Below are 15,591 nucleotides of genomic sequence, written 5' to 3' on the forward strand. Positions count from 1 at the left end.
CTTACAATAAGTACATTCGACCAGGAAGACACAACCTTGAAGAAAACAGAATCATATAAGTATATCAGGTTTCATAGAGCCAAACATTTCAAGTGCTACTCAACTGGCTTTAGATAGGCCAGTCCTTTATTAGTATAAAAGTGCTTCGTTAATCGTTCTAACGCTCGAAGTGGAGTCGAAAGAGATGAGTTTTCAGTTTGCGCCGGAAGATGTGCAAGCTATCTGCCGTCCTGATGTCAATGGGGAGCTCATTCCACCATCTTGGAGCCAGGATAGCATTCATGTTTGATAAGCTAGAACTATGAAATTATTGATGAACAAGTGAAGAAAACAATTATCAAAATAGCTTTTTTTTGCTTATGACAATTTGATGTCAACTCACTCATTGTCTTGGGTAATTAAATATAATATTGGAGTTTAATCTACATTAAAACAAATATTTCATGCAGTTCATATTTTTGTTTGTAAACGTCTGCATTTCTAAGCTGTAAAAACAATGTGGTTCGGCTAAAAGTATTTTTTCCCCTCACATACAAATAATACTGAAGTAAATTACCAGTAATTCTAATACTAAGATAAAAAAGCTACAAATATTTAAATGATTCTATTATACCATATTCAAAGTATGTCATTGATTACAAAAAGGGCTTTGGTGCTATATATATATATATATATATCAAACCCATTTTCTCAGTGCCTTTCAAATTGTCATCTCTACTATAAAACCAGATGGGTGTGTTTTGCAGGAGCAGCCACAGCGTACGGTATCGGCTTCACGGAGGTGAGGTGGGATCAGTGGGGGGAGCTGGCTCTCGGGGGTTTCTCTGGCCTCGGAGCAGCAGCACTCTTCCTCATGACCTTCATCAGAAACATCTGGGTCTGCTACGCCGGATACATCGTATTCAAGTGCTTGTACATGCTGCTGATAACAATAGCCATGTAAGAGGTGTCTTATCAAAAGGGAGACGTGTTTATTATTGCAGGCAGAACAGGAAATCGTGCATTTAAGTAAACAATCCTTCTCTTTTAGGTACCAGATTGCAGCCGACCTGACGATGGAGAGGTATGCTCTGGTGTTTGGAGCGAATAACTTTGGAGCGTTGGCTCTGCAGACCATCATCACCTCTGTGGTGGTGGACAGCAGAGGGCTGGGCCTGGGCATCATTCCTCAGGTGAGGAGGCAGATCAGAAAATGTAACTCAGGTCTTCTGCAGATGAAGTGATGGTCTGTTTTTTGTTGCAGTTCACCATATACGCCAGCTACTTCTCACTCATCGCTGTCGTTTTCTCACTTCGGGGACTTTTTACCATTTGGAGAAGCGACAAAGAGCCCACTGCTGCCGTCAGAAATGACCCTCCGGACTGTGACGAACACAAATTCTGAAACTTTGCAGAGTTAAAAGCTTCAAATTACCGACTGCAACACCATGAATATAAATCTTTTTTCTTTTTTTTTATATATATGCAAAACAAATGTACACGATTCTCCATACATCAATATAAATGAATGGTTTGGTAATTTCTTCTTATTTATATATCACTGTCAATATGCATTTTTGTATAGTTTAGTTTTATTTTATGTTTGTTTAGCTTCTCCCCTTTTTTTATTTTCACATTATGTCTTGTTCACATGTTGCTGTCCTGAATTGGGATCAATAAAGTCAATCTTATTAACTTATTTCGAATATACTGACAGACAGTGACAGTGACAGTATGCCAAATGTATAATCCCCGAACGTCAACAAGCTCTCCGGTCCCAGCGGTGTGTGACCTGTGCATGTTTCGTCAAGTTGGTAAAGATATTTCTTCACTTGCATGTGTTTTGGCACATTTGTGTTTATACATTTCGATTTTGAGCTTGCAGCGCGTTTCTCCTAATGGAATGTGTTGGTCCGCTGCAGCACGTTGGCACCTGTCGGCTACCGTAGACAAACAGTTTACCTAAAAAGGAACCCGCACAATTAAACAGTCGGTTCTTCACAAATACAGTACGTGGCGGAACCCATTAACTTACCAAGAAGCAACAGATCTGTCTGAACAAATCTCGTGTGTTGGATACAAATACTCAGAGCCGGCCCGACCCATTAAGCGACAGTTTAGGGCCCCGCAGCCACTAAGGGCCCCCTAGCAAATTTTTTAAAAATAATCTCAGAACACCGTCGCCGTGATAAGTATGTTTAATTAACTTTGTTAATATGCCTAAATTGCCTACACTCAAAGTCATGTATTATATTATTGAGTCAATAATATAATACATTAACCAGGCTTTACCTGAACCTCATCATGACACTAAAGTGGACGGCAGGATTGTAATTTCCCGTGTTCAGTGAATGCAACAGAGGCAAGACACCAGACCAACCAGAGAGTTGCATGGAAATAAACATATGTCTTATTGCTGACAGGTACCTATTGTTTAGAGTCGGAGAGGTCCTGATAATTTATTCCGGTAAATTACTCTGACCTACTAATTGACCTGACCGAAGTTATTGAGTCTATGTAAGGTTGCTGCTTGGCTCAGATCCACCAACGTCAGCAAGATCTCACCTCTATTAACTTCCCGAAGAACCTAGGCTCAATTAACTGCTGTTTCAATTCAGACAACTCTTTTTTAATCTGTTTAAGGTTATCCCGAAGGATTTTGATATCAGTAAATGGAGTGTGCTCCTACCTAAGTGTGTGTGGCAGGGTGCAATCTTACCTTTGAAGCAGGAGAGGATTGCACAGGTTGTCTTTTAAATTATCCCAGTCCAACAGGTGGGATCAGTTTATTTGAAGAAAAATAGGTCCAAACTAATACAGGGTTTTTACCTTCTCTCTTTACAACATTATAATCATACTAAAAAATAAAAAAAATGGTGCTGTGATCATGTTCAAATATGAAACTTTAATTCACAGTCTTACATTTATTACCAAAATGTTTTAATTTCAACTGCCCAATTCAGTTGTGACATTTTAAAATTCTCCCGATAGAATTTAGAGGTATTTCCTCGTAAAAAGACCGGTGACAATAAAAAGCGCATTCAACTTTTCATTCACCAAATCAATTTCACATCAGTTTCATACCTTTTTTCCGACACAAACGGCGGGTATAACATTCAAAAACCCGTTCCTATCCACGGTAATTCGGAGGAAGATCCTCACAGGTCGCGGGTTATAATATTCATACACTTTTTCCGACACAGACGGCGGATTTAACATTCAAAAACCCATTCCTATCCGCATTATTTCGGAGGAAGATTTCCTCACAGGTGGCGGGTTATAATATTCACAAACACATCTCTCATCAAATCATTCCACTCAGCCAACAACCAAGAAATTCGAGAGATATTTACCAAGTGTGAGAGGACCTTTCCGAGAGCTATTAACCCAGCTCTGAAGTACAAAGCCTACCGGGAGAGAGTCTACCAGGGGTTTCCCCCCCTCTCTCTCGCGCTCTCTCAAAAAACCAGTCTCTTTATGCTCAAAAAACCGGATCGAAACCCCAAAAAAACAAACTCCTCCTCTACACCCAAATTTGTGAAAAACTGGGCATGGCTTCTACTGTACAGGGCTAAACATGACCCGACATGTTCCATAGCTTTATGGCATAAGACACACCTTCCCATGTTAGTGTAAAAAGGACATGACCCCTTTAGGCCTCTAATGGCGCGTTTCCACTGCAGGCCTCGCTCGGTTTGGTTAGGCCTTATTAGGCCCGGCTCACTTTAATGCTGCGCTTCCATTACAGTTTAGGAACTGGGGCAGTTACTATAGTAACGCAGTGTAGGCGGAGCCGTGACGTCATCTTCAATGAGAGCCCCAGAAAAACAACACAGCCGTTAGCTCTTAGCACTCGGAGCTCACAGCTCCTCATATCTGTTCAGAAACTTGACAAAAGTTAAACAAGTACAAACCACAGACTGCCTGTGTCATGGTGAATACAGTCGCTGGTTTATTTATGTCTGTAGGCCGTTGTTGTGAGTGTGGACGGTCGGAGCATATATAACGTTAGCTTAGCCAAGCTACATTTAGAAAACACGCATTTTAAAAGGGTTTTTCGCCTGCCGTCTGTCTGCAGACTTGTCAAAGCATTAATTCATGGTTTTTACTAACCGGTATCAGTATGTTGTTACTTCGGCATCATTTTTGAAACGTGTATTACAATTAATTCACGGTCAAATATGTTCATCTTGTTGTAGTTGTAGCCCCCTTGCCAGCGATTCTCTCTCTAGTTTAGCATACTCAGCCCGACTCAGCCTGGTTGTTCCTGGCCCTAGAACCACGATTTAGTCGGGCCAGAAAAAAGGTGAAAAAGTAGCCCCGGGCCAAAACTAGACCAAGTGGAAACGCAACCAAAAACGGGCCCCGCACGGCTCGGCACGCTTAAAGCGAGCTACCCGCTGCAGTGGAAACGCGCCATAATGTGTTTCTCCTTAAGCTTGGAGCCCCCCCTCCCTGTGAACTGCTGCCAGAGGAGAGGGAGAAAACGGCCTACTCTCTTCAGAGACACCCATAAATCATAGACCTTACACACTCAACCTAAACAAACCACTTTGTTTTGTTTATACTGTAACTATTGAAAAAAAAGTATTTTTCATTGTGGGTTATACAAAAATATAATTGATTATATTTGATTATAACTAACTTTCGTTTTAAGTATTAAACATACTATGAAAACTCACAACACCCTCTTTTCAAAACGCAAAGTTATCAAATAGCAACAGAAAAAATTGTAAGCATACATACATATTCAAAAACCGTCAAGAAGCATTCTCATTATGGGTTTATACAAGAATATGATTGATCATATTTGATTTATAATTAACTTTCGTTTTTAAGTATTCACTTTATACTATGATCTCAACACTATCCTGTGAGCTGTGACAATGTTTAAACTGTCAGTCGGACTCACGAGTTTTTGAAGATGGACATAAGAAAAAAATGTCTTAAAAAAGACGACAATTCTCAAGTGGTGGCTCACACAACAACCCCAGAGCCACCACTTGAGCCAGGTGAACAAGGTATGTAAATGTCAGTAAACTTCCAAGTTATGCGAACATGTAAGCAAAGCATAAATTACAGCTACGTTGACGTTACTTTGAATCGTGGGGGTAAGCTAAACCGTTAGCAAGTAGCTATAGCTAGCCAGATATATTAAATGAACACTTTGTAATACAATCTAAATGTTTGTTTTTTAGCGTTACCTGGTGATTTTAAAGAAAGCTCTCTGGGAAATGTTGACTTACTGTTCGACATGAAGCTAGAAGCTACCTTACAGTACACAGTTGATCCTGAGTCCTGTCAGTTAAAGTGTTTCATAGTTAGCTTAGCAAAGCATCAACCTAGCATTAAAATATATGGATGTTATGTGACAGTATTTCTGAGAAAAAAGTCAGCTGAAATGGTGGCATGCCACTGCTTTACATGTCGACAGCATGTTTGAACGTATTTGCAGCAGTAAATGTGGCAGTTTGGCCACTGACGTTGCCATAACAACACCTGAATTTAAATGGGCAACCTCTTTTTGTGACAGATTTTTGCATTGTATTGACAGCTAGTTTATATGTGAACATTATGAGATGGACAGCCAGAGAGAATAAATGAAAAAGAGTTGAAATACTATGACAAAACAAGAATACAGTTTAAAAGGGGAGTGATTTGTAAAATATCCATAAAGAAAAATCTGTTTAGAGTTCTGTTTCATATGGGTGTTGAGAGATGTATCCATAGATCTCTTAATTTTGCTCTCAAAGTGCACCAGATTGATGCTTTTAACTTCAATATTTAAAAAAAATAATCTTCCCGGGGGAGCATGCCCCCGGACCCCCCTGGAGGAGGTGAGGACCCCCCTAGAAGAGGTAAGGTCCACAGCGTTTACATGCTTATTTATACAATATGTGTGCTTATGCCAACATCATTAGACAAAAGTTGGTTCCGTGTTGTGTGGAGTGACAACGCGATAGAGTGTGGGGGGCCCCCAAGCCAAAGCTCGCTTAGGGCCCCCAAAAGTCTAGGGCCGGCCCTGGACTAAATACTCAAATGGCTTGCCATATAATTTAAAGGGGACCTATCATGCAAAATGCACATTTGTATGTATTTTATACATGAATATGTGTCCCCGGTGTTCCAGGGAACTCACCAAGTGTCAGAAAACACAACCCTCTCTATTTTCCTCCATACCCAAATCTCAAAAAAAGGAGGTGCAACGGATCTGATAAAAACTGATCCAGATTTGAACACTGTCCTGACATCAGGACGGTGGTGCTACGGCTATTGGGCCAACTCTCCACCTATCGGGAATGTGGGGTTGGGCCACGGCCGGCCATTGCCGCTCGAAAGCGCTGGAGACGCTGTAGTACATATGCCAGGCCTGTAAGTGGTGCTGTAGTCTGCCACAAAAGAAGAAGACTTCCCGCACATGGTTGCCATGGTTGCCCTTCTGTTTATTCTCCACTGTGGCTCTTTTTCTCCCTCCCTGAGGCAAGCGTTTGCTCCCGCTGCTGTAATTCAATGCAATCCCTCCCCATCGAGGCAAGCACTGTAATTCTCTCCGGTTAGTCCACCAGCAGATGACAAACACCCACCTTCTTTCGCCGGTCAAGATGTCCGTTAAAGTTTAAATCTTCCGGACAAAATTTGAAAAGTACTGGTCAAAGGTCTTCTTTGTTATTTATTGAGCTTTAAAACAAATGAATAACGACTCTATATAATAATATAATAAAACACGGAGGACGGAGATCTATTTTTCTCCCCCTCCTTTGACTTGATCAGAGCACGCTCCCCTCTCCTGCAGGGGGGCGTGGTCAGCTGCAGCTCACAGAATCAGCCCCCTCCAAAAACAGGGCTGGAGAACAGCAAATAGAGCGAAATGAGGCATGGCTAAAATGCATGATCTGTTTGGTATTTTAAACGTATACATATACCTTATATAGGTATGGCCCTCCAATATATAATTTAAATATAGCATGATAGGTGTCCTTTAATATGCTCTGACAGTAGATGTGATACCATGTTCTGCCACAGGATAGAGCTGATGTGCAGCTAATAGGCTTGAAAGTAGACGAGAATAGACGATCGCAGTCGGGGGAGGTCTCAAAAAGCTCGCCTGAAGTCGGACCATAGATGTATAATAAGTCGGACAGCTCGGAGTCGGCTTCTTCTTCTTTTTTTTCTTCTTCTCTCGATTTTTTGGCGGATTGCAAACAACTTTAAGGTGCATACCGCCACCTCCGGAGTCGGCTTGACTCAGTTTGCATTTATAAAGAATGCACAAATGTGTTGTGTTGTTAATGTCAGATATGTAGGCTACTAAGTAAATACATTTGTTCCTGCTCAAGATTATATTCAACTGTATTGTTATTGCACAGATTACAGGTACTGAGACAACGAAATGCAGTTTAGGAGTGCAAAAAGCAGTAAAGTGAAAAGTAATGTACACAATCTACAGAATAAAATATAGAATTAATTGAATGATGACTAAACAGTGAGGGGTATGAATACACTAGATATACACAGCAGCCTGTGAGCAGAATGAACAGTATGAACAGTGTGTATGAATATGCTAATATACAGAGGCGCAACAAGGCAACAAGGGTAGAAAGGATCCGTCTTGTGTAAAACTCTCGCGAGAGTTTGCAAGTCACGTGGCTGAATGTTTACGCCTTTCAGTTACGATCGTTAACATCAGTGGGCCACAGCAAATGATGGTGAGAAGAAGCTAAACTATCTATTAATTATGTCAATTACAGGGAGTGTGATTGTTGAAATAGGGTGTTAGTGGTCTTGCTGTTCAAAGAAGAATGACAACACTGTAGATCACCAACACTATGGTTTATTTTTTATTCACAGGCAAGTCAACGTTGTCGCAATCTTTATTTCAGACTCAAGGTCCATATCACATACACAATGATAAGACACACATCAATAAAGATAGCTCCTGGTGCAATAAAATGTTCCCTTTCAGTGTTTTACTATTATATCTGATGTTTCTCTATTAATATTGCTGCTGCATTATGTATGTATGTATTATGTATGCATTATGTATGTTGCATGTTACTGCTGTAGATGTGTTTCCGAGCCGCTCCGATTACAACGAGAGTTACAACGAGAACGTGACATATTTACACAAGACGGATCCTTTCTAGCCATAACTCTCAAACAAGCCTGTTGTTACAGGCTTGGCCTGTCACTTTAAGAGTAGCAGCCGCAAGGGGTTGTGGGGTTTTGGAGTCTGTGTGGCCGTTGAATAAGTGAGAAATGAATTTCTTCTGTTAGACCGTACGCCATACATTTTTGCACACATTCACAGTAAATATGTATTCAGTATGATAGCTAACAGAAGTTAAATCAATTTCTCACTTATTCTGACAATGTACTTAACCCCAAATAAAAGAACCCAATAAATAGAGTTGTTAAATAATAGTGAAGTCACGTTGTCATAACAATAACAATAATAATTAAGTCTGGCAAAAATAAATGGTTTAAATGATTTATTCAAGCTTGCAATGTTTTGAACACACATCCCCAGTCACCTCGTGTGTCTTTTTGTAGTCCTCGCTGTACGCGTCCGTATATCGGCATCGCAACCACAACCTCACACACTGGTACTGAAAGTGCATCAAAGTGTTTCTATGGAGCCAAATATACCAAAAGATTTATGTAAACGACAGAAGAAGCGATCGAAATGTGTATTTCCTGGTTATTCGATAAAGGCCACGCCCCTGATACATCTGCCTATACCGTTATATAATATCACCAGTTCTTCGGCCCACATCTTGTTCGGTAACATGGGCAGCTGGTTACTGGCTGACAACGAGCCAAGTCAGAAACCACCGGTGTGTATTCGAAACTACGGTTTCGGTGCCGAGATACCGTTAATAGTAAAAAGGTAACATTGGGGGCCCGTCCGGGATTTTTATTTCTATGGGGGAGAAGAGTGGAATGGATTTAATGGCAGCGTTCGGAGCTAACGCTAATGCTAATCACAGACTTAGACAAGCTGATGGAGCTAACGGAAAAAGCCCACGGAAAAGCTCTAATCCATTATTGGTGAATATTGATGAGGCTGGTCAAAGTAAGGTGGACATCTTTGACCAGAAAATTATGGATTATACTGGATATGGGGACTGCACCAATCCCTTTCTTACTAGCACGGAGCTAACGCTAGCCGGAGCCGCAAGCTACGCCACGCCGCCGGAAACCATCACTGGCGCCAACTAACCCTTTCATCATGCTGACAAAGGAGCAAGTACAGCCAAATAGTGAGTTTCTAACCCCATTTCCACCAAAATGTGACCGTTTAATGAGCATGGCATCAACTTCAGCTAAACCAGCTCATCATTTCACCTCCATGGACTATAGCCACTCTATGCCAACCATCCCAAGTTACTCAGCTCATTCACAGTGCCTTCAGCCGCCAGTGTCACCATTAACACCCTGTATGCAGCAGCCTGCCACACTGCCTTGTAAAGTACAAGCTCACACATGCTCAGCTGTGCACTGTGGGACCGCACCTGGCCAGTGTGAGTGTGATCAGCCTAACATGAGGAGAGCTTGGTCTGAAACACGCAGCTCTGCAGCTCGTGCAGCACACAGAGAGGACTATATGGACACAAGTGATCCAGATGAACACTGTGGACACAGAGAGAGAATACCAACATTACGCCCAAGCCAGTTTGATGGGGCTGGCTCATGGAGAGGCTTCCTCTTCCATTTTGAAGGATGTGCTGAGGCTAACCACTGGTCAGAGAGGACTATGGCTGTGCATCTCAGATTCAGCTTGACTGGCCCGCGGCTGCCATCATCCACAAGAACCCCAGATCTGCTCGCTGGAGTTATCAGCGGATGGTGAGTGAGATTGAGGCGGCCTACGGACCGTGTTCAGAGCATGCTGCTGCCATAGGCATTGAACCAGGCGTGCCGGATTCATTTTAGAAGTGGGGGGGCCAAAAAAAGTGCGTGTGTATGGCCCAATCCCAAACCACGCCCTACACCTACACACTCCCCCTCCGTGACGGAGTGAACTCCATGGAGTGACACATGAGGCTCCCTCCTGTCAGATGGAGGGAGTAAATACAGCAGCAAGCTTTGGGACGGCCTCCCCTCTCTCCGGCAGAAACAGGAAATGCCGTAACTGTATGTAACAACGGTTTCAAATCAGCTTCTCTTTGACAAAAAATGTAAATGAATAACTCAAATAAAACTCCAAACATCTTTAATTGTGTTACTTTTTTGTAAAGCTCTTTTAGTTTTAAACCTGATGTTTATAAGCTTCTTAGTTTTTGCAATAGTCTGTAAATATACACAACTTTATAATAAAATGCACACATTTACCTTTTTCTAGACTAAACACAGGTATGATCCTAAGTTAAAAAAATATGAGGTTATCATGAGGTTGTTAACATTGCAATTTATCACTATCGTTTAGTGGTTTTGCAAATAATTAACCACTCTCTGTTTTTGTACCATTCTGCATTGAAGTACCTTCTCTTTGCTCAAATAATCTACTAGCGGTCTCCTTTTTTCCGATAGTTAGCTGTACAGCTTTACCCGCCTCAATGTCCCGACAACAATCCTCCATGCAGTCGGAACCAGCCTGTTTCGGTTCAACGACGGCGGCGGTGGGGGCGGCGGCAGTTTTGACAGTTTCTGCAGCCGCAGAGCTGCTGCTTTTGGGTTAATCCGGCTTTGCTGTTTCTATGATTGAAGAAGGTCCAGGCTCCGGAGATGTGGATGTCAGGGATGTGACCTTCCAGTTGTTAAATTTAAGTTTAGATTGACTGTATTTAGTTTTCTTCTGCGCTGGTTCTTCTGACATGTTTGCAAGTGTATATATTATTTCTAGGTTAACGGCTGACACACACAGAACAATGTAACAAATAAAGTAAACAACGTAACAAATAAACAAATCTAATCTTTTTTATTGGTTGTAATTTACATGGATACATTTGAATGGTGTGACAATGTCCTATTTGATTGGGTTAAAATGGACATATTCTTCCTGTTATGTCTGCCTGCTTTATTTTACCTAATGCAAAGTGACCTGCTGCTCCATCGAAATCAGTCGCATTGACCCGAAGACACATTTTGATTTCTAGCTTTCTAATGATATCAGGATTGTTTTTGTACTCCAAATATTAAGCAAAATATGTCACATTATATAATGACTGTTACAGAGTCATCATATTGAGAAAAAGGCCTTTAAAGTTTTCTCTTCTCTGGAATCCATCATTTCTCATCATCAATCATCATGATTGATTATTAGCGGAGCAAATGATCAAAATACTACGGAGGAAAGATATTTTCGTTTGGATTACTGCACTCACGAGAAACACCGGCTGTTGTTATGCCTGCTGTGACGTTAAGCTACTCCGTTCTCCGCTTGTAATTATGCCGAAGCTTCAAAGTTGTATTTATCATCTGAATTTGCCGAAACAAGTTTAATATTCTGAAAGCCAAGACTTTGCTTATTTGAAATCAGATAAAAACAAACTGCCGTGTTATCTATGATTACTATACACCTTACATTCATAATTTCAGCGGGAGGGAGGGGGGGCGGCGCTGAGGAACAGCAGAGTGGCGAGAGCTGTCATCTTCCCTTTACAAGCTTCAAACATGCCTGTAGCTAGTGAGATTGAATATAACAATCAAAAATAACAAAATATACACAGCTAGATCAGATCACGTTTTAGATGTGACTTTAGAGTAGAGGGGAATTATTGAAACGGGATTTGTACAGTTTTCCGCGGCACAGTTTCATGGAAACACATCAGCTTTTGGACGACAGTCAATATGGATTCAGGAAAGATAGATCAACATCTATGGCACTAATGGAATTAAGTGAGGAAATAGCAAACTGCATGGACAATAAAAAACAAGCAGTGGGAATATTTATAGACTTACAAAAAGCATTTGACACCATCACAATATTTTACTGATAAAACTGGAACGGTATGGCATCAGAGGGGTGGGATTAAACTGGGTGAGAGATTATTGAAGCAACAGACAACAATTTGTTGAAATTGGTGAACATAAATCAGAATACATGAACATAACTTGTGGAGTACCTCAGGGGTCCGTGTTGGGTCCAAAGCTGTTCATAATATACATCAACGACATTTGCAGAGTATCAAATATATTGAAATGTATTTTATTTGCAGATGACACTAATATTTTTTGTTCCGGTGACAATTTGAAAGAGCTAATGGAAGTGATAACAGCAGAAATGATTAAAGTAAAACATTGGTTTGACACAAACAAATTATCATTAAATATAAGCAAAACAAAGATTATGTTATTTGGAAAACATAAAACAAATCTGCAGATACAATTAATACTAGATAACATACACATAGAAAGAGTATATGAAATGAAGTTCCTTGGTGTGGTTTTAGACCACAAAATCAGCTGGAAACCTCATATCACTCATGTAAAAGCAAAACTGGCTAAAACTATCGCAATATTGGGAAAAGCCAGATACATTCTGGACTATAACTCATTGTATACTCTATATAACACACTAATATTGCCATATCTGATTTACTGGAGATTTGGGGAAACACGTACAAAACCAACCTACAGCCGTTATGCACATTACAAAAAAGGGCTATAAGAGTTATCAATAATGTTGGATATCTTGAACACACTAATGTATTATTTTTGAAGTCACACATATTGAAGTTCATTGATCTGGTTAAATTTAAAACGGCAAAAATCATGTACAGAGCCAGACATAATCTACTTCCTAGGAAATTAAAAACATTGTTCATAGACAGAGAGGGTGGGTATAATTTGAGAGGAAATCTACATTTTAAACAACTCAAGGTCAGAACAACTCTGAGAAGTATGAGTATAACAATCTGTGGGGTGATTTTATGGAATGGTTTGGAGCAGGAGTTCAAACAAAGCACAAGCATAATTCAGTTTAAAAGGATGTACAGAAACACTTTTTTGGAAAAATATGAGAATGAAGAAGGTGATTGAAGATGAGAAATGATTGTATATGTATGTATAAATGTAAATCTAAGTAGGAATAACTTGCATAATGATTTAAAGGACAATCATTGATCAAGTAAGGGGTGGGAATTAATAAGCATTTGCTTCCTCCTACTCCCTTTCGGGCACATATGATTTATTATTAATATTATTATTAATATGAATACTTTTTTTGTTTTTTTTGTTGAATATACAAATATTACCATGAATGTGGATAAATACTGTATTATAACAATACGGTATTCTGTTTTTCACATTTGTTATTTTGTATTTGTTATTTTTTAATCTGTTCGAAATAAAGACTGGGAAAAAAAATAACAATTGTGCTGCTGCGAAAATGTGGGGCAGGGCTGAAAAGTGGGGGGGCCAATGGCCCCCTGGCCCCCTGGCCCCCCCGCTTCCGGCGCCCTTGCATTGAACTGAGACTAAGAGTCAGAGGACCGGGGGAGGCACTGCACCTGTTAAGAGACGACATCTATGAAAAAGTTTCAATTGTGTATGCTGACCGTAATGAGTCGGAGCAGGACGTCATCAGTGTGGAGATTTTCACCAACGCCCTTGCCGATGCAGAAGTGATCCAAAGACTACTGGAGGATAAGCCGCGCACCTTGGCTAGAGCCTACGAGATAGCCCACAGGTATGAAGCCACCAGACGGGCTGCCAGAGCCGTCCCACAGCTAATGCAGTCTGGTTATCGCAATGCTGCAGAGCGGAGACCCAGGGCAGCTATGGTGCACGCAAATGCTAATGTTTCCGCCTGTATGGAGGCTTTCGGGGTGGCTGAAGAGTGGGCTGCGGAGCCCGCTATAACCCAGAGTAAAGCACCGAGGTTTAACCAGCAGTGGTCGCCTAACAGAGCTAAACCTGTACAAATGAACTCTAGAGAAGTCATCTGCCACAACTGCTCTGGTGTGGGGCACATACAAAGGAACTGTCCCTCTTCCAGAAAACGCAAACAGCATGCATCTAATAACACTCCAGCTCCTGACTCAGGTACGGTAGTCACATGCAATAAAGGCTCTGATGATGACATGAGTATCCGGATACTGATACAGGGACATGAACTGTGTGCTCTGCTCGACTCTGGCGCTCGGAGGAATGTACTCCCCCTCCGCCACTTCAACGCCATTCCTGTTGAATCGAGGCCTCAAATCCAGCCATCCATCGTACAAGTGTTACAAGGCATCGGTCCTGAGGGCATCGCTGTCCGAGGGGAAGTCAACCTGCCAGTTCAAGCCGGAAGCAAGGTAACCAATGTGAACTTTATTATGGCAGACACAGCTGAAAATACAGAGGTTATCCTGGGGCACCCTTTTCTGCTGCAGTCACATGCTCACTTGGACTATGGTCGCAGGGAAATCACCCTCTTCGGTGAGAGAGTGCCTCGCTCAAAACCCAGCAGACAGCCTGAAGTGCACCAGGTCAGGGTATCCCGCACAACAGTATTGGAGTCGGGGTGTGAGTATGTGGTGCCTGGTACTGCCCGCCTTCGCTCTGCTGTTAATAAAGATATGATGCTGACCCCCACTAAAGGCTTCATTGAGAGACAGCACGTCCTGGCAGCCCGCGTTGTTGTACACACCCGGCATTCCTCCAACATTCCCATGCGGATTTACAATCCTGGTCCTGCATCTGTTACTCTGGAGAGAGGGTTGGTGGTCAGAGTTCTTCAGCCAGCTGAGGTGTTGGGAGAAGTGGATCTCCATCCGACCAAGTCCCCAGTAACATCAGACCCCAATGACTTTCCTGTTATATCTGTGCCCAGTCATCTACAGGACATGTATGCAGAGAGCTGTGCTCACCTGTCTGAGGAGGACAGAGCCGGGCTAGCTCACGTGCTACGGAGGTTCGGTGATGTCTTCTCCACCGGGCCCACTGACCTTGGCCGCACCAGCTTAGTGCAGCACGACATACAGACTACTCCTGGGCAGCCTGTGAAGCAGCCGCCACGCAGAATGGCCAGAGACAAACAGATTGCTGCAGATCTGCAGGTACAGCAGAGCCTGGAGTCTGGTGTAGCTCGTCCCAGCAACAGCAGCTGGGATGCTAGTGACTGGGGAATCGGAGCAGTCCTCTCCCAAATCCAGGGGGGTGAGGAGAGGGTGCTAGCCTATGGAAGCAGGAGGTTGTCAGCCACAGAACAAAACTATTGCACCACCAGACGCGAACTTCTGGCAGGCATGGAGTTTGCCTGTCACTTCAGACAATACCTGCTTGGCAGACCATTCACTCTCCGGACTGATCACAGCAGCCTGCGCTGGTTAACCAGGTTAAAAGAACCAGAGGGACAGCTGGCCCGCTGGCTAGAGAAGCTGGCAGAGTATGATTTTCAGGTGGCTCATCGACCGGGGAGACACCACCAAAATGCAGACGCACTTTCCAGGAGGCCCTGCAGGGAGTCATGCCCCTGCACAGTGCCAGAGCATGACAGCGAGCGACACCAGCATAAGGGGGTCCAGTGTGACCTGACAGACAGTACAGCTGAAGTTGCCATATGTACTCACACAGAGCAACCTCTAGTGGGGGTAGCTGAGCCAGAGTTTCCTCCAGTGGGGGTAGCTGAGCCGGAGTTTCCTCCAGTGGGGGTAGAGGATGCCTGCAGTGACAACAATAACAACT

The 15,591-nt window shown here is 42.4% G+C and overlaps 1 protein-coding gene across 1 annotated transcript; it reads left to right on the top strand.

Annotated features, from left to right (window-relative positions):
* Nucleotides 1–729: 729 nt before the first annotated feature.
* LOC117542303 (thiamine transporter 2-like) lies at nucleotides 730–1,545 on the top strand (the record flags this gene model as incomplete). Its single annotated transcript, XM_034209893.1, has 3 exons — nucleotides 730–939; nucleotides 1,031–1,172; nucleotides 1,244–1,545. Coding segments are annotated over 3 exons (493 nt in total), but the record flags the coding sequence as incomplete, so codon positions are not given.
* Between the last annotated feature and the right edge of the window lie 14,046 nt (nucleotides 1,546–15,591).

Source organism: Gymnodraco acuticeps, unplaced genomic scaffold, assembly GCF_902827175.1.
Source record: "Gymnodraco acuticeps unplaced genomic scaffold, fGymAcu1.1, whole genome shotgun sequence".
In the NCBI taxonomy this organism is placed as follows: domain Eukaryota; kingdom Metazoa; phylum Chordata; class Actinopteri; order Perciformes; family Bathydraconidae; genus Gymnodraco; species Gymnodraco acuticeps.